This window comes from Mustela nigripes, chromosome 10, assembly GCF_022355385.1.
Source record: "Mustela nigripes isolate SB6536 chromosome 10, MUSNIG.SB6536, whole genome shotgun sequence".
NCBI lineage: Eukaryota > Metazoa > Chordata > Mammalia > Carnivora > Mustelidae > Mustela > Mustela nigripes.
In genome coordinates this window covers 16,969,576-16,989,652 of record NC_081566.1, presented here as the reverse complement: position 1 = coordinate 16,989,652, position 20,077 = coordinate 16,969,576, and the positions used below count along the sequence as shown (strand labels likewise).

The 20,077-nt window shown below is 42.8% G+C and overlaps 1 protein-coding gene across 1 annotated transcript in view; it reads left to right on the top strand.

The window, feature by feature from the left end:
- Positions 1–20,077, top strand: part of STX6 (syntaxin 6) — a 51,421-nt gene that overhangs the window by 16,956 nt on the left and 14,388 nt on the right. The window contains exons 2-6 of the mRNA XM_059412716.1: positions 3,154–3,323; positions 6,253–6,347; positions 14,269–14,331; positions 18,343–18,468; positions 19,711–19,817. Coding sequence (XP_059268699.1) covers positions 3,154–3,323; positions 6,253–6,347; positions 14,269–14,331; positions 18,343–18,468; positions 19,711–19,817 — 561 coding nt within the window. The remainder of the gene's footprint in view (positions 1–3,153; positions 3,324–6,252; positions 6,348–14,268; positions 14,332–18,342; positions 18,469–19,710; positions 19,818–20,077) is intronic.

Below are 20,077 nucleotides of genomic sequence, written 5' to 3'. Positions count from 1 at the left end.
TCTATGTTAAATAGAGTTTCTCATTAACACAGAAAGTATAAGGCTGATGTGGGAGGAACAATGAGAGGACCCTGCTAACCTTAAACTGGGTGTTGAACAGACCTGGGGAGACGTCTCTGTTGGCCATACAGCTCAGTGATATATTCAGCCTGGCCGCATAGCTCTATTCTCTGTTTTAAGACTCTTTTTAGCTCTCATGAGTATTCTCAAACCGAAATATTATTGTAAGGTACCTTTCTTCATTTTGCTAGTGCTTTATCTTCGGGTTAAACTGTCAGAGGGACTAGGGTTTCTAGACAGAAACTGCAGTTTCTGTCTTAAAGCTATAGGAAGCAAACACCCTGAGTGAACCCCCAGAAGTACCAGTTAAGAATCATTGAAGGATCAAAACAGATCTCTTAGTTTAGGTGTGTGGAGATTATAATATTTGATATAAGAGACCATATAATTAATTATAAAATGATTCCTTTTTGGCTTTGATAGGCAATAATATTCAGTTATAACATTTAAATTGTGGATATTGGCCCATTTTTAGGTGGCTAAACTTCATTGTTGTTTTTCTTTTCTCTTATCTTTATTTGCATATCCGAAAAGTTAAAGTGTCATTTTCTCTACACTAATATAGAATGCTGCCTCAAAAGTGGTTGGTCCTTTTTTTTTTTTTTTTTTTTTTTTTAACCCTTTATCAGATAGATCTCTTGTGAATATCTCTTTCCAGGAAGGAGGCTACCTGTTAGTTCCGTTGATTGTTTCCTTTGCTGTGCAGAAACTTTTTATTTTGATAAAGTCCCAGTAGTTTATTTTTGCTTTTGCTTCTCTTGCCTTAGGAGACATGTCTTGTAAAAAGTTGCTATGGCCAGTGTCAAAGAGGTTGCTGCTTGTGTTGTCCTCTAGGATTTTGATGGCTTCCTACTTCAAATTGAGGTCTTTCATCCATTTTGGATTTATTTTTGTGTGTAGTATAAGAAAGTGGTCCAGTTGCATTCTTCTGCATGTGGATGTCCAGTTTTCCCAACACCATTTGTTAAAGAGACTTTTTTCCATTGGATTTTCTTTCTTGTGTTGTCAAAGATTAGTTGGCCTTATGCTTGTGGGTCTGTTCTGGGTTTTCTGTTGTGTTCCGTTGATCTTTGTGTCTGCTTTTGTGTCAGTGCCATACTGTTTTGATGATGACAACTTTGTTATAAAGTCCAAAATTGTGAGGCCTGCAGCTTTGCTTTTTCCTTTTCAAGATTGCTTTTGCTTATGGGGTCTTTTGTGGTTCCAGATACATTTTAGGATTGTTCTAGCTCTAAAAAATGCTGTTGGTATTTTGATAAGGTTGCATTAAATGTGTAGATTGCTTTGGGTAGTATAGACATTTTAATAATATTTGTTCTTCCAATCCATGAGAATGGAAGTGGGAAAATTTTTACAACTTTGTGACTTTATCTAATTTGAAAGCATTCTAAATCATAGCACTTTATGGCCTAGTTTCACTCTCTAAACAAGAAACACACTTGTCTGCTACGTGTATGTTTAATACATATTTAAATAACAATATATATTTAAAGCTAATAATACTAGGAAATCTTCTAATGAGATTTTGGATTTTAAAATGTCTCAGATTAAAGACAAGCTACCGAATGGGAAAAGATATTTCCAGATGACAACTCTGATAAAAGGGTTAGTATCCAAAATATAAAAAGAACAGATACAGCTCAACACCTGAAAAACAAATAATCCAATTTAAAAATGGGCAGAAGACAGGAGTAGGCATTTCTCCAAAGAAGACATACGGATGGCCAACAGACACATGAAAAGATATTTAACATCACTCATCCTCAGGGAAATCCAGATCAAAACTACAATGAGTTATCGCTTCACACCTGTCAAGAATGTCTAAAACCAAAAATGTAAGAAACGACAAGTGTTGGCGAGGATGCAAAGAAATAAAAACTCTCCCGTGCAGTGTTGGTGGGAGTGCAAATTGGTGCAACCACTGTGGGAAACAGTAGAGAGGTCCTTCAAAAAGTTAAAAATAGAGCTACCCTGTGATCCAGGAAACATACTACTGGGTATTTACCCCAAAAATACAAATACACTAATTTAAAGGGATACGCGCACCCCTATGTTTATAGCAGCATTATTTACAATAACCAGAATATGAAAGCAGCCCGAGTGGCCATTGATAGATGAATGGATAAGGAAGATGAGGTGTATATATATAAACAATGGAATATTAATGTAACCGTAAAAAGAAATTAAATCTTGCCATGTGGAACAACATGGATGGAGTTAGAGGGTATAATGCTAGATGAAGTCAGTCAGTCAGAGAAAGACAAATATCATATGATTTCACTCATGTGGAATTTAAGAAATAAAACAAATGAGCAAAATTAAAAAAAAAAAGAAAACCAAGAAACAGACTCTTAACTAGAGAGAACAAACTGATGATTATCAGAGGGTATGGGGTGGGGGGGCTGGGGGAAATAGGTAAAGAGAATTAAGAGTACACGTACCATGATGAGCACTGAGCGGTGTATGAAATTACTGAATCGCTGTATTGTATATCTGAAACGCACCTAACACTGTATGTTAACAATACTGGAATTAAAACAATTTTTTTAAGTCTCAGATTAAAGTACTTCCCTTCTAAAAGGCTAGTTGCATGAATATAACCCTTCCTTGACCCTTTTTTCCCTCACCTCCCACTACCCCCACCCTCCAAGAAAAGGAAAGCTGTGTTAGGACTTGTTTTTGTGAATACAGATTACTAGCACACGAAATGGCTGCGTGTGTGAATGTTAATGGCACTTTAGTTAATTTGTAGGATTGTTTCTTACATGGCTTTTAAGTATAGGCTCTTCAGAGAAAAACTTGCCTTCTCAAATAATTCTCAAAAAATTGTCCTTCTCAAATAAACCTGATATAGCTATTTAAATAATGACCATTTTATTCCAAAATCAGCTGAGAACGTAATACTGTTATTCTTAAAGGTTTGAATTTTGGTATTTGTTCGTCAAGATCCTTCCGTAAAGGTCTAAAACACTTCTGGGGATGGTAGTCGCTGAAGATGGTATGTGATCACGGTGTTAACTAGATCAGGCAGTAGTTAACTTGTTCATGCAACGCGTCTGTGATTTCTGTCCTTTCCCTTCACCTTGATTGCAGAGAGGTACAGAAAGCCGTCAACACCGCCCAGGGATTATTTCAGAGATGGACAGAGCTCCTCCAGGACCCCTCTACGGCAACGAGGGAAGAAATCGACTGGACCACCAATGAGCTGAGGAACAACCTCCGGAGCATAGAGTGGGATCTCGAGGACCTTGACGAGACCATCAATATCCTTTTCCATGGTGCCTGTGCCTTTGGGGTCAACAGAAAAGTGAACACGTTTTTATCCTGATGTCTCAAGTACATTGATTAGAATCTTTCTTTATAATTGATAGCACTCTTTTTTTTTTTTTTAAGATTTTATTTATTTATTTGACAGAGATCACAAGTAGGCAGAACGGCAGGCAGAGAGAGAGGAGGAAGCAGGCTCCCTGCCGAGCAGAGAGCCAGATGCGGGGCTCGATCCTAGGACCCTGAGATCATGACCTGAGCCAAAGGCAGAGGCTTAACCCACTGAGCCACCCAGGCGCCCCGATAGTGCTCTTATTTGTACCTTGACACACTTGAAATAATTGCCCAGTAAGCCAAGGTGTAGGGTCACCTTCTACAGTGTGTGATAAATCTGGCCACGTGGAGACAGTGTGGTGCAGTGGTTCAGAGCTTGGTCCCTCAAAACAGACCGTGTGTTCAAGTCCTGGCCACACCAGTTACCAGCCATGTGACTTTGGGCGCCTTGCTCTCTGCTTCAGTTTCCTCTTCAGTAGAAAGTTCAGGTAACAGTGGTACCTATCGCATAGGGGTGGTGTAAGCTGAGCAGATAAGTGGGGGGCCTGCCACGCAGTGAGCTTCTGGGAGTGTTAGTCATTATTCCGTAGAGCTGTATACAGACCAGTGTCCTACACTGTTAATTAGAAACCAAAAGAAAATCCTTTTGTGGACTTTTTCCTGTTCAAGAAGTGATGTGTTACAATGCTAGTGTCCAAGAGAGGCATTTTGTGCCATGAGACTGCATTTAGTAAAAGCGGATCTATTAAGTCATGCTGTTGTTGGGAAGTCCACTGACGAACCAGAGAATGGTGGCCTTTTTTCAGCTAGAAAAATTCCAGTTAATCAAAAATTTTGAAGATATGCCAGTTGCATGTTCTCACTTCTCTCTTGTTCTCTCTGTGTGATCTAGGAAACCAGCTTTTCAGGTTCATATGCAGTTAATAAGTGGAGGGCATTATCTGTTCATATTTCTATTTATCATATGACCCTGGGTACCTTTTAAATTATTTTAAAAAGTATATTGTTAAAAATTAGTGGAACAAAACTTGAGAAGGTGGGATCAAAAACACAGGTACAGGGAGATACCTTGAGATAGAGGGAAGAGAAGAAGATTGATGAGACCGAGAAATTGTGAGAAAAAGAGGACAGAAGTGTTAACAGGTGCACGTACACCTTGGAGATACTGTGGGTTCGTTCCAGACCACCACAGTAAGGTGAGTATCGTAGTCGCAGTAGAGGAACACAAGTGAATTTTTAGGGTTTCCTGGTGCATATAAAAGTTATGTTGACACTATACTGTAGTCTATTCAGTGCACGACAGTATTTTGTCTAAAAACAATGTATATACCTTAATTTAAAAGTACTTTATTGCTGGCACCTGGCTGGCTCAGGCAGTAGAGCATGTGACTCTTGAACTCAGGATTTTAAGTTCAAACCCCCTGTTGGGTGTAGAGATTACTTAAAAAAAAAGTCTTTTAAAAAATACTTTATTGCGGGGTGCCTGGGTGGCTCAGTGGGTTAAGCCTCTGCCTTCGGCTCAGGTCATGATCTCAGGGTCCTGGGATCGAGCCCCACATCGGGCTCTCTGCTCAGTAGGGAGCCTGCTTCCTTCTCTCTCTCTGCCTGCCTCTCTGCCTACTTGTGATCTCTGTCTGTCAAATAAATAAACAAAATCTTAAAAAAAAAAAAAAACTTTATTGCAAAAAATGTCTAATCATCATCTAAGCTTTCTGTGAGTCACAATCACAGATCATTATAACAAATATAATAATAAGAAAGCTTGAAATATTGTAAGAATTACCAAAATGTGACAGAGACAAAGTGAGCGAATGCTCTTGGAAAATGGCGCCCATAGACTTGCTCGACACAGGGTTGCCAGAAGCCTTCCATTTGTAAAACACACAGTGTCTGCTAAGTGCAGTAAAACAAGGCACAATAAAACGAGGTATGCCTGTGTTTTCATCATTCCTTCAACAAATAATCGTTGAGTGTACCATGAGCTGGGTATTTTGTTAGTTACTGAGATTGGAGTGATAAAACAACAGTATACCAGGGGCGCCTGGGTGGCTCAGTGGGTTAAGCTGCTGCCTTCGGCTCAGGTCATGATCTCAGGGTCCTGGGATCGAGTCCCGCATCGGGCTCTCTGCTCTGCAGGGAGCCTGCTTCCTCCTCTCTCTCTCTGTCTGCCTCTCTGCCTACTTGTGATCTCTCTCTGTCAAGTAAATAAATAAAATCTTAAAAAAAAAAAAAAAAAAACAACAACAACAGTATACCAGCCCTCGTGGAATTCATGGTGGGGGTTTGTGAAGGGCTCAGGGGACAGGGGAACAGTTGTTAATCAAATAACAGCATTGTGTATTTGCAGGCAGTAAGAGAAAAGACCAGAGAGCCATGTGAGCATCTGACACGGGGCAGCGGGACCAGGCTGGGAACGAGATGATTAGGGGAAACTTCACTGAAGAAGCCTTGACCTCTAGAAGAATAAGCAGGGTTAGCTTCCTGACATAAATGAGATAATCTGGAACAGCAGGTGAAAAAGGCTTGCAAAGTGGTCTTGGGAAAGCTGGTCTGGAGTCAGAAAAGAATCAACAAAGAGTGCTGGCAGGCATCTGGGAGAGCCGGGCTCAGCCATGGTCTCACCATGGATTTGTAACGAACTCAGCAAGGGCTGTTGTTTCTTCACCTGGGTGGCTCTTCTCCACTCCGAGGCACAGAGACCATCACAGTTGTGGGAAGAGAAGGTTCGAGAATGATGTATGTCAAGTTGACAGTGTTTTAAGAAACACTGAGACAGATTGTATTGCTTACCTGTGAGAGATTGTGTGGTTTAACATGATGTTTGTTAGGTTTTTAATGATGAAATTGCTTTCCCTTAACTTTTTGACCCACGCATAGTTGAAGCAAATCCTAGAAAATTCAACCTCGATGCAACTGAATTGAGTATAAGAAAAACCTTCATCACAAGTACTCGGCAAGTTGTCAGGGTAAGGAATATCTTACCATGTTATTTGTGCAAGAAATAGCCACACTTCTCAAAACTCTTTTTCTTAATTGTAAACTAATAGGTCAACTCTAAAATGACTTTTTAGTATGAATTAAATGTCAGTGTCCCTCCTGATTTCTATGATTCAAATAAAGAAATTTATTTGAGTATTATCTGGTTTATTTTCTTGGAGCAAAAATGAAAATAGGTAACTGGCTTTGGAGGTTACTTGTCCATAGCTCCCATTTCTCCAAACCAATTATCTTTTTGCCTCTTAATTTCTCAGTATACCGTATTTTTGGACAAAAGGAAGAACTACTATTGTAGAAACCATTTGGTTTCTTGACTGATTGGTAATCACTTTGCATTGTGAAGAATGACTCTTACTAGGTTTGGATAGCGGCCTCTTCCACCATCTGAATTGCTTCTGGAACTTTTGCAACCCATGTTACTGACATTTCCATATACAACGGCTTGACAGCCTTCCGGGAGCTGTCCAGAGCAAGCATCCATTAGAGTGAAAAACACCAATCCAAGTGAATAAGTCTCTGGCCTCAAATTATAGAGCTAATAACCTATTGTTTAAAAAAAAAAAAAGAAAAGAAAAACGAGGAGAAAATACCATTTAAGTCAAATCTTGTCTTCTTGGGATATGTTTGTATTTTGAAACTATATGGCTAAGCCATTTGATTAGCATAACTAGATGTAAGAGAACCAGCTGTCTTTAACATATGTACTAGAAAGCAGCTTCCTTGAATAAAGAAACTTGGGATCATACCAGTGCTAACATATGGCTTTTTAGGAGTCATCTCAGGCAGGAACCTTGCTATGTGTTTGCCAAAGACTTTATGTCATGTGATTTCCTTTTGAAATTATTTCAAATCGTAGGTTATCACTGAACTTTAACTAATTCTTGTATCTTCTTTTATTCAGTAGTTGCCTTTCTGTGTGTGTGTGTATATGTGTGTATAAATTATTGTTAAATAAGCCCATAGTTTAATGGGCCACTAACCTTTTGGGACGTGGGTACATCATTGATATACACTGAGCATTTGTATTAGTCCTAATTTCTAGCCAATTTAGAATTCTGTTCTGATAAGAAAGCCCCTTTTTCCGATAAGGTAAGTCCCCAATTATTTATTTTATAAATATAGTTTGCTTTTTTATTTTTTGTAGTAGATTTTCTGAATGACACTTCTGTAGAGGCTGGTATTTAAGTGGCCCCAGGCAGTGAAACACAAATTCCTGAACTCGGTCGTTGTGTTTGTTCTTTTCGCAAGATAGTACTTGTAAATTCTGCACATTGAGATTCAGAGCTGAATATATTGAAAGTGAAGTTAGTTGGTATAATTGCAAGTAGAAACTGAAGTTCATTTTCTAATACTTGAAAAAGGTTTTTTAATTATACTCTTTGAAAGAAGTATTCTTTTTTTTTTTTCTTAAATTGTATTTATTAGAGAGAGTGAGAGAGAGCATGAGACGAGGGTCAGAAGGAGAAGCAGACTCCCGGCTGATTGGGCACCTGACTTGGGACTCGATCCCGGGACTCCAGGATCATGACCTAAGCCAAAGGCAGCTGCTTAACCCAGGGCACCCTGGTGCCCCAGAAAGACATATTCTAAACCACGTCCACATTTCATATGTAGTGATGCAGTCCTTCTAGAGTTGAGGTCTGAATCATACTTAACTATATAATCCAACTGAGTATTTTAGAGTTTCTAATCATTCTTCTTTTAGTTATGACCCATTTTGGGGAAGCTGTTACTGTTACTGTTTACTAGTTGTAGGTTAGTAGTACCTAACTGAGTTTTTGCTGATCTAATTTCGATAAATTCTAACTGAAGTCCTGTAAGAAGAGAAGGAGGTAGTCATGGTGCGAACTTGGATTTTTTTTTTTTTAAGCACCTTGTGTTGACTGAACATTATTGCATTTAGTTAAGCAGCATTTGTAGACAGAGATCTCTGGGTTCTAATTGGAGGAGACGGAGTGGAGTCAGAGAGTTCGCCGATTTGGGAAATGAGACCTATGACCACGCTTCAGTATGGGATTTGTCTTTCACAAGCTCATGTAAACTCCTCTGTTAACCATTATCAGTAGGTTTTCATTTAGTTGCTGTGAAAGAAATGCGTTTGTATCCGCAGCTGATGCCCGTAGTGCTTTCTCCTTCTCAGGTGGGAGAGTCCGTGATACACTGTACATTTGTGTCTGTGGTTGTTCTCTCTGAAGAATCACATCTTTCTTTTTTTTTCTTTTCACTTAATGTCCATTGGTTTTGCTTTTAGAAGCCTTCCTTGTTTTAGGCGTCTTGTTTTCCCAAGTGTCTTTTAAGGTTGTACAGTTTGCTGGCAGTTTTTACTGAAGAAAGCAAAATATTCTTTTGTGTGCATAAATAGCCTTTGATAATGTTGAAGTAATCATTTGTACATTTGTGGGGTTATCACCACATCAGTGATTTTTGCATGGGGAATTTTTCTGTTGCGGAAATCTGTTCCAGGAGTGACCACATTTTCACCTCGTAGCAGAAGGTTTTGCAGTGTGTGGCAGAGGAACTCAGGGAAGGAGCTGTTAGGAGAATGGAGTTCTAGGCTCATCTGTGACCTTAATAAATTTTCATCGTGGCAAGTCAGTTAGCTTCTTTGGCTCTGTGTTTTCTTTATCAATTAAATGATCCTCTTAGACATTTTCTTTCTTTCGTTTTTTTTTTTTAAAGATTTTATTTATTTATTTGACAGACAGAGATCACAAGTAGGCAGAGAGGCAGGCAGAGAGAGAGGAGGAAGCAGGCTCCCGCTGAGCAGAGAGCCCGATGCAGGGCTTGATCCCAGGACCCTGGAATCATGAACTGAACTGAAGGCAGAGGCTTTAACCCACTGAACCACCCAGGCGCCCCCTCTTAGACATTTTCTAATGTTAACTTTCAAAGGAATGAGAACCGTACATCCCAGTGGGGAAAGGAACCCAACTTGTTCCAACCCAAGAATTGTTCACTTTTCATTCTAAGTCAAGACAGACATGGTTAACCAACAACGATGAGGTGTACAGGGTGGGCACAGAGGACATTGGGATATGAGACCTCTTAGTGGGAAGCACTGGGATATATGTAGTGTCCCATTCACTCAGTCTGGAAGATACCATGACATGGGAACAGGAGTGTAAATAACCAGGACTTGTACTGGTCTTTTGGCAGATGAACCAAATCATATTGGTACTGCTTCTTGACTGCTGGTTTTAAACTTCATGTGTTAGAAAGACAACTGAGTATGTTTTTGGCTTGATGGGTTATTACAGAATGCTTACAACTGTTTAGTGACTAAGCTTAAAATTCTTAAATCCTAATTAATCATACCAGAACATAATCTGTTGCATGGTATCTCACAACTTTTAGCATCTGTAGAAACATAATCCTAATAAGAACATAATCTGCTGCATGGTATCTCACAACTTTTAGCATCTGTAGAAACAATGTCATCCTAGAAGTGAAAGCCTAGTGCTTTACCTGCTGCCATGGCCACACACAGGGTGCACGCCACACAGCTTTTGGAGAAGTCACGGCCATGGGGGCTAATCGCCCCCTCCCCCCAACATATATTTTATTAAAGTAATGTATGTTCATTAAAGAAAATTAGAAAAATGTTAATAAGAGAAAAAATAGAAAAAGAAACCTAAGCTCAAAATAATAAACACAAAACTTTGTTATGTTTTCTCATAGTCATTTTCTTAACACGTGGCAGTTGTGTTTTACATAATTCTGATCATACTGTTAAGCAATCATAAGCATTTTTTAAATTTTACTTTTAAAAATTAAAGGTAATTCATACTTGCTGTTTTAAAAATGCAAGTCATTTTGCTGTATGAGAAAGGTGAAAATGCCCCCTGCCCATTCTGTAATTCCACTTCCTAGGAATAATCACTGTTAACAGTTTCATGTATTGTCTGTAGCCATTATATGATCCTGAAATAGACTCTTAAAAGTAATGACATATTATTCTGGGTTTACTCTAAGTTTCTACTCTCTGGTTTGGACCTGCTGCTTATTTCTGTTTTTCTTTCTTTTTTTTTTTTTTTCCTTTCATATTACATATTATAAATAACACTGCTGTGTACATCTTTCCTTTTTTTTGGTATATATTTTACTTTTTTTAAAAAAGATTTTATTTTTAAGTAATCTCCACACCCAATGTGGGCTTCTAACTCACAACCCTGAGATCAAGAGTTGCATGTTCTATCAACGCAGCCAGCCAAGCACCCCCTTTATATTGTTTTCTTAAAATAAATCCTAGTAGTGGAATTGCTAGGTCAAGGTCATGAATATTTAATACAAATATCATAGCTCTTGATACAAAATGTCAAGTTTTCTCAGAGTCCAGTTTACCTTCCAGCCATTGTTGAAGAACAGTAGTGTTTTGTTTCGTTTTCCATTTTTATTGAAGTATAACAATGGAGAAAAGTACAGTATCCCAAGTACACAGTGTGAAGAGTTTATAAACTGACCCCAGCCGTGGAAATAGCACCTCGAAGCATTCCAGAGCAGTCCCGGCACCCCCTAGAAGCTTCCTTTTGCCCCTTTACAATCTTTTATTCCTGCTCATTGTCCCGACTTCTAACAGCAAAAGCACATTCTACAGCTGAAGTTCAAAGTTTACTTGAACTTTGGTTACTTTTTCCATACACATGTGTTGATATTTTCATTATGCAAATAATGTTCATTGTTTTGAAAAAAGGCTTATAAAATGTATTAAGTGCATTTTTATTTATTTTTCTTATTTTATTTTATTTTTTAAAAGATTTTATTTATTTATTTGATAGAGAGATCACAAGTAGGCAGGGAGGCAGGCAGAGAGAGAGGAAGGGAAGCAGACTCCCCGCTGAGCAGAGAGCTCAATGCGGGAACCCTGGATCATGACCTGAGCTGAAGGCAGAGGTTTTAACCCACTGAGCCACCCAGGTGCCCCTTAAGTGCATTTTTAAAGCATGTATTATCCAAGCCAATAAACATTTCAGATATTTGCTCTGCATAGTTAGTAATACATATAGGATTGTAGTGTTGTTATTATTTGACTAATTCAAAATGTCATCTTAAACTCTAGTTGGTTATTGGGAGCATGCAGTCTAGAAGATACTTATTAGGTGACAGGCTCACTTCCAGGCTTCTAGAATCTAGACCAGAGCAGCTCAGACTTCATAAGACTCACACAGGGACTTGTTAGCTGACCTTAGAGTCTGCCTGAATAGATCTGGGTGGGTTCCAGGGACCTGCATTTTTTTCTTTTTTTTTTTTAAGATTTTATTTATTTGAGAGACAGTGTCGGCGCAAGGGGCTTGGGGGAGGCAGAGGGAGAAGAAGGGAAAGAATCTCCAGCAGACTCTGAGCGTAGAGCCCTTGGGCTCAGTGTCACGACCCTGAGATCACGTCCTGAGCGGAAACCAAGAGTCCGACACTTAACCAGCTGGGCCACCCAGGCATCCAAGAGACCTGCGTTTTGCCTCCTGTGACCGAATCAAGCAAATCTCACACATTTAAGAACTCTGGCTTGTATAACTGAATTCCCTCTGTTTTAAATATACCAGTATCTAGGACACCTGGGTGGCTCAGTGGGTTAAGCCTCTGCCTTCAGCTCAGGTCATGATCTCAGGGTCCTGGGATTGAGCCCCGCATTGGGCTCTCTGCTCAGCAGGGGGCCTGCTCCCCACGCGGCACCCCCCCCACCGCCGCCTGCCTCTCTGCCTCTGTGATCTCTGTCAAATAAATAAATTTAAAAATATATATATTAAAAAATATATACCAGTATCTATTTCTTTGTTTTTACGGTGAATACTTTCTTTTACTAAGTATATTTTTCTCGGTGTCTGTGGATGGGCTTTTCTTTTTTATCTTTTGAAGTTTGAATGAATGAAATAAGGAGAGAATCCTATTTCTGGGTCAGTTGGACCTTAGACAGAGCAACCCTCAGATGCGCTGCCCACCCAGAATCATTTCCAAGGGCTCGGGCACCCTCTTGTTGAAGGCCCCCAACGGCAGGGAGCTCGCTCCTTCTGCAGGCAGCCTTTCTCACCTGGGGCAGCATTGGTACTTCCTGACAGGTTATAGGAAAATGATCGCTCTACCTTTGCTCTGCTTGATTAACATTTTTTCTACAGAAACACCAAAGTGAGCTTCTAAAAACATGAACCAGAATACTCCATGGCCCTGCTTAAAATGCCTCAAGGCCTTCCCATTGCCTTTGCACAGGGCCTGCGATCCATACAATAACAGTTCTACATTTTTTAAAGGGTGATTAGAGAATACACAACAGAGTCTATGACAGGGACTGAACACTTAATATCTACTCCTTTACAAATAAAGCTTGCCAGCCCCTGCCTCAGGATAAAATCTAAGCCACCTGATGCCCCCCTCCCCCCCCCCCCCCCATATTTGGCCAACCTTCCCTTCTTCCCCCACCCCTGAACGCACAGTTGGCTCCTTCAGCCTTTCTGGCCTGCCTTCTCCAGAGCTAGAGGCATTGAGCTTTTTTCTTGCCTCTGGGCTTTTGTACTTGCTGTTCGCTTTGCCTGGAATTCTCAGCCTTTAGCTCTTTCTGTTGCTGGCTCATTCTTGCCCTTCGGATCTCCATTCCAGTGTAACCCCCGACCTTCTAAAGTGGTGTCCATCACTCATGCAATTCAGCCCTCTCTCCCCTCCTTCCCAGCACCTTGTTGACGTGTCTGTGGAATGACTGTTCGCCCCTTGTCCACCACAGTACCTGCCCTGCGCGGGCAGACGCCTTCCCTTGCTCATGGTACCATATGGGTGCATAGTAGGCTTTAGTGAGCATTTGCCAAACATAGAAATGGGCGCTTGGAAAGCTGAAGCAAGGTGGTCGTGATTCAGACTCCCCACAGTAGGAATCACGAAAACTGGCACTGTTCGATCTGCTGTTCACTTGTCACGGGGCTTGGAAGAAGTTTCTAAGAGCCTAATATCTCAACATTTGCATCTATAAAATAGCCTACTTGCCAACAGAAAATTATAAATTATTTTGGCAGCCTTTCTTTTTTTTTTTTTTCCAAAGAAAATTTGTATTACAGTGATCATGTATTCAGTTCTAATCATTTTAAAGTATATTGGGTTGGGGTTAAATATAAGGAAAAGGGTTCATATTTAATAAAGTGTTTTGCTTCAGATTAAGTAATGGGTCCATTCATTTTTCTTTCCATACAAGATTATTTTTGGTACTGCTCTAGAAATCCACTCTTGTGTTGGAAATCGTCCATACTGGGGATGCCTGGCTGCCCCAGTCTGTAAAGCATACGACTTTTATTCTTGGGATTGTGAGTATGAGCCTTGGGTGCAGAGATTAGAGCCTTGGGAGGAGAGAAGGGAGGCGGGCAGGGAGGAAGGGGAGTCTGTACTGCACATGAGTCTCACTCAGAAATAAATAAAAGAAGAATACTAGAAAGTGTCCTCTGATGTTTAATGGTAAAAAGACTTGATCCTAAAGTGTGTGGTTTTCACATGTATTCTGTTTGTGAAGAGGCTAGTCCTTGAACACAGACTTCTGTGTTTGTGCCCCAGGATTGCCATTTACTGACTGAGTGACCTTAAGAAAATACCTTAGCCTTTTTAGATCTAAGTCTTCTTACCTGTAAAATGGAAATAATAGCAGCTTCACAGGGTCATTGTGAAAATTCAGTGACAACGTGTGTAAGTGTACAATGGTGTTGCAGGTCCCGGCAGGTACCCAGGAAATACGAGTTCCCTTGAGTTCAGTGTCCAGGAATGTGAGTGTGTCTATTTCCTTTGTTTCTGAGACTTAGAAGCTAAAGGATGTTGTCTTTTTGTTTAGAAAAATTCATAATAATCTATGTGTATTTTGTTAGCCTATAAAACATGAACCGTGATTTTATTTTCACTCGTTTTCTGGTCTTCTCCTCGTCTCATTAGGACATGAAGGATCAGATGTCGGCTTCATCTGTGCAGGCATTAGCGGAACGAAAAAATAGACAGGTGAGTGAACTTCTGAACACAGTATCAACCAAAGAAAGTCGCATGGTTAGATGTTTGGAATTGAAAAATGCTGACGTCTGTGTACCGTGTGTTCACCCAGAAGACCTGTACGTGCTGCGTCTGGCGGGAGGCTGGCAGGTGCTGTACAAGTCTGGTCCGCGGGCCCCAGGGCCATGGTGCTGTTTCCCTCCCTCCCGCACACCCTCTGCTTCTCCCGTCTGGGCCCCCGTAGCTCCCTCTGCTTATCCCCATAGGCCTTGCACACAGCCGTTCTCTCCGGAAAGTGCTCTGATGGCTTGTTTTCTCTTTTTTCTCTGCTGGACCCCAAGCAGTGAGGGGCAGTTATGTCATGAGCTGTTTTTAAATCACTAGCTGCTATTCCATTGCCCGTAGAACTTACTAAACGTCTACCAAGTGAAATTTTATGTAAAGACATTGGCGGCACCTTTAATTTGTGTTAAATGAAACCTTTCATTGTTTTAAGTACTTTTTAAAGGTGAGGTCCAGTTTTTGTTAGTTATTACAGATAAATTATGAAACCTGATTTTAAAACCCCAGGGCAGATAATGTCCTATCAAAAATAAAAGCTACAGGAGACCAGGGGCGCCTGGGTGGCTCTCTGGGTTAAAGCCTCTGCCTTCGGCTTAGGTCATGATCCCAGGATCCTGGGATCGAGCCCTGCATCGGGCTCTCTGCTCCGCAGGGAGCCTGCTTCCTCCCCTCTCTCTCTCTTTGCCTGCCTCTCTGCCTACTTGTGATCTCTCTCTCTGTGTCAAATAAATAAAATCTTAAAAAAAAAAAAAAAAGCTACAGGAGACCAGTCCTTGAATTTAAGTGTCTTTTAAAATTTTTTTTTAAAGATTTTATTTATTATTAGAGAGAGAGAGAATGTGAGCAGGGTGGAGAGACGGAGGCAGAGGGAAGAGCAGATTCCCTGCTGAGTAGGGAGCCTGATGTGGGGCTCGACCCCAGGACTCTGAGATTTTGACCTGAGCCAAAACCAAGAGTTGGATGCTTAACTGAGTGAGCCACCTAGGCGTCCCTTAAGTATCTTTTTAAAATTAGACACTTTGGATAGAAATTCCCTTCTGACTGATAAAAATCCTTTAAGAAAAAAAAAAATACAACAGTTGCCTAAAATTTAGATTTAACTTCAGGTCTGTTCAGACTCCATCAAGTTACTGATAACCCTTTTAATAGACTATTAAGAAACAGTTCATCGTCCTTAACGAGGAATCAGTACATCCTTAATTCAGACCTGCAGGGGTTGACCCACTGAATCCGAAAACAAGTAAGAGATCAAAGAAAGGGAGGGGCTCTCAGGATATCACCTACTTAGTTTTCCTGTTTCCTTTCCCTGCATTTCATTCTTCAAGTCACTGTTGGGGTTTTTCCTTCCTGTCTCCCTCCCTTCCTCTCAGCATTGCAGCAGGGGAAACCCAGCATATCGGGCACAAACTTTTTTTTTTTCTTTTTTAAAGATTTTTTTAATTTATTTGACAGACAGAGATCACGAGTAGGCAGAGAGGCAGACAGAGAGAGGGGAAAGCAGGCTCCCTGCCTAGTGGAGAGCCCGATGTGGGGCTTGAGCCTAGGATCCAGAGATCATGACCTGAGCCGAAGGCAGAGGCTTAACCCACTAAGCCACCCAGGTGACCCTTGGGCATTAACTCTTGAAAGGAGCTAGGGCATGGCCACGGCCGGCAGCTCCCTTCTCGTGTCTACTCTCAAAGCAGTTGTGACAGTGACATGGGGAACACCAGGCCTCCGTCACGCTGAACTTGAGTTGTTTTATTCTCCAGATAGTGAAAGTTGAACTATCATAAATAAAATATGTACTTACACCCTGTCTCTCTGAGTATGGCTTGGGATTTTGTTTTTGGCATGGAGTGAAAGGACAGATTCCCACGGAATGGCAGGGCCAGTTTTCTGTGTCACATGCAAGCAGGCCAAGTCGGCCTCGCTGCCCCGTGCCAGGATGAGGCACTGTGCTCTGGCCTCTGCTTCGCCAGGACCTTCCACTCTGGCATCTGCACCCAGGCCCTCTCTCTCCTCCTTCTATGAAGATAGATTCCCGAGGTCAGACTGGTGACGTCTAGTCTGTTTCACAGTAAAGCATAGATAGCTCTTACCGGCATGACCTATGTCTGCCTAAGTGCAGACCACAGATAGACTAGAAAGGGGAGCCCCGACTATGACCCCAGGAGTGCACAAGGCTGGTAGAGCCCCCAGTTCTCTGTGGGTAGCCTCGTGATGCACTGCACATAGACTTTGTGACCTTGAAAACATGGTCACTAGGCCTCCGTGTCCTCCGCAGAGATTCTTAGAGTCTTTGCCACGGAATGAGCAGGATCTTTTAAACTTGACAGCCTGATGATCAGGTTGGGCAGAGCCATCTACAAAAGGCCTTGGGTCTGCTTTATGCCAGAGACAGTCCCCATCCAGCTTCTTGGCTGGACTGAGGTCCTGGGCTGCTGGCAGCTCTCCGAACTCCCTCAGAACTTGGGCTCTGCGTCCTGAGCTTTGCCGAACCCAACCCTGTGTGGCTATTTGACTGAAGTCACCTCTGAATGTCAGACCAGGAGGTCCATGTCAGTATCGAGGGACTGTTGAAAAGCTTTGCAGACAGAAAACAGAGTAACCCGTGAGGCCTTTGACAGTTCCAGGGATTAGAAGTACCTGCTAAGAAGATCCGGTGCCTCCACAAGGAAGAAGTGTTGTAGCAGCAGCATCTCTGGTTCTCTGTGCAGGGCTGACGGGAGCGCTGACCTTGACCACCTGGTCAGACAGGCTCGAGGGGCTCCCGGTCAGAGCCCGCTACCGAGAATGAGCTCTCACATTCCTGGCCGGCCTCTTCATGTAAGGGAGACTTATCCTTTTTCCAGACTTATCCTGTTCTGGCTGCAAACTTCCTTGAATTCATAGTGGGAAACCTGACGCTGGGGAAGAGCAAGCATGGGAACCCATGCTTGCTTGGGTCGTGAGGGCCAGGTGCTGGTTTGTGGTCCCGCCTGCCTCCGAAGCAGCCCCCGCTCCTGTCTGGGACGCCTGCAGCCTTTTAGTCCAGCCAGGGGGCACGGGCATTGACTCATGGGTTCGGGTGAACAGACATTGGTGGTTCTGGTATCTCCTGTACGTGAGGGGCTGTGACTGGGCTCGTCATTCCAGGGAGCTCTTCCCACCTCCTTCCAAAGAAATGCAGAAACTTTCCGGCTCATACTTGAATGAAAAGGGCTCCTGATCTGTGGAGTCAGATTAGAACCTCTGGGTCTCTGATGAACCTCCGAGGGTGCTAGGAGAGCTGGTCTGGGGGCGCCTGGGTGGCCCTCTGCCTTCAGCTCAGGTCATGATCCCAGGATCCTGGGATCGAGTCCTGAGATTGGGCTCTCTGCTCAGCAGGGAACCTGCTTCCCTTCCTTTTTCTCTGCCTCCCTCTCTGCCTACTTGTGAACTGCCTGTCAAATAAAAAATAAAATCTTGGGGCGCCTGGGTGGCTCAGTGGGTTAAGCCGCTGCCTTCGGCTCAGGTCAGGATCTCAGGGTCCTGGGATCGAGTCCCGCATCGGGCTCTCTGCTCAGCGGGGAGCCTGCTTCCTCCTCTCTCTCTGCCTGCCTCTCCGTCTACTTGTGATTTCTCTCTGTCAAATAAATAAATAAAATCTTAAAAAAAAAAAATTTAGAGCTGGCCTGAAGAGACCAAGTGCTTTTAGATCGTAAAGCGGTATACAGATGGGCGTTTGTTGATTTTACGTTGACCTTTATCCGTGTTTGCATGGGACAAAGCCCATTTATGAGTTGCCCTGGGAGAGCTGGGAGGCAGCGGGTGCCCTTCCTGGCATTCCTGAGATTGTGCCACGCAGGCAGCAGCCCACACCACTGCACAAGGGCTGACCCAGCAGAAAGTGCACCGTGAGCAGCGTTTGAACTCGTCGAGCCCCTGTGCCAGAGCGTTGGTTCAGAAAGTAATGGCTTGTTTCCCCGGCCCCGGCTGCCCCCTGCTCCGCTCTCACAGGCACTCCTCGGGGACAGTGGTGGCCAGAACTGGAGCACGGGAACGACAGACAAATACGGGCGCCTCGACCGCGAGCTCCAGTTAGCCAACTCCCATTTCATCGAGGAGCAGCAGGCGCAGCAACAGGTACCCAAGAAGCCGAGGGCGGCGGCGCGGCACTCCCCTCTGTCCCCCCAGCCTGGGGGCTTTGTGGCCAGTGCCAGCCAGGGGGACCGCACTCGCCCTGCAGCTGCCTGTGTCCACGTGCACAGCGGTTTTGTAGATGAAGGGTTTTTAAAACCTTCTTCAGAGCACGACCTTTTCAAGAGAACCAAGCTTGATTAGATCTCTTAGGAAAGGCAGACCAGACATCCAAAACCTACAGACAAGGCCATTGACTTAAAAACAAAAACAAGAACACAGAAAGCACCCCAGCAGCCTCTTCCCCCGCCTCCACTTGTATGCTCAGTTTTTTGTTCATCTCAACAAAGGCACTTTCAGAAAAACTGAGTCCTTGTTTTTTCATTGCAAATTATTGTTGGTTCCATTATATGTAGAAATAGATTGCGTTGGTGGAGGTTATAGGGTAGAAGGAAAGGAAGGTTGATTATGTTTACATCGTGGCTTTTGATTTGGGTTGTGGTTCAAAAAGGAAGCTGATAATAATGTATCTGGGGATTTGAGGATTATCCATTGAAGCTACTGGTTCTTCAATATTACATTTTACGTATACACCTATGTTTGTGTGTTCTTTTTCCTTTAGTGTGTCTGTGTAACCAGTTGTCTACTTAAACTGCTATTAATCAAGCAGATTTTTTTTAATAAAAAATGAGGAGGCTACACCACAATTAAAAGTAATTATTTATCACTCAGTAGTTGTCCTTGATGCGGCTCACTGCCACGGGGCTTCCCTAGTTTGTCCTTGTGGAGGAGGGACAGGACTGTGCATACAGTTCTCCTGCATTCACAGATTAGCTGGCCTCTCTCTTGTAGTCAGGCTGAGGCAGTCTGTTGTGGTTGAGACCTTGGCCCTGGCAGTGGCCTTCCTCTCCTCAGCATCCCATGTCTCAGTGGTCACTGCACAGGTGCTTCTGACCCTGGCTTATTCCTGCATTGGACCTGAGCCAACCAGAGTAACTCGCTCTTGGTGGTTTCCGGGCCTGCTGACTGCTCACAAGTTGGATCAGCAGGAAATATCAGTAGCTTGACAACCCAGCCTTTTGAGCAGTGTGTTCTCAGAGGCGATGGTCTGGTCCTTCGATTTCTGGGCTTTGCTTCTGAATGAGAATTGTCCCAAGTTGGCAAAGAAGCTAGCAGCTGCTAGAGTACTGGGCTTGGAACCAGGTAAGATGGATTTTAATTGCTTATTTCCTATTTCTCTGGCACCAGTTGATCGTGGAACAGCAGGATGAGCAGTTGGAGCTGGTCTCTGGCAGCATCGGGGTGCTGAAGAACATGTCCCAGCGCATTGGAGGGGAGCTGGAGGAGCAGGCCGTGTGAGTGTGACACACCCCCTCTCGCTGCAGTGAAATGGAGGGGCAGAGCCGTCTTGGGAGACCCCTAAAAAGCCTGACAGTTACATGGCTAGTAAACCCAAAAGCTGTTTTAATTATCTAGCTGCATCTTTACTCTGTCTTCCAGACTAGCCTCCCCCAAAGAAGCACATTTATCAGATAAAATTTTCAGCAGGGTTTGGGCAAAGTTATTTTCATGATTATTTTTACACCCTGCAAAAGCAGATACAGCTTCCTCTGAG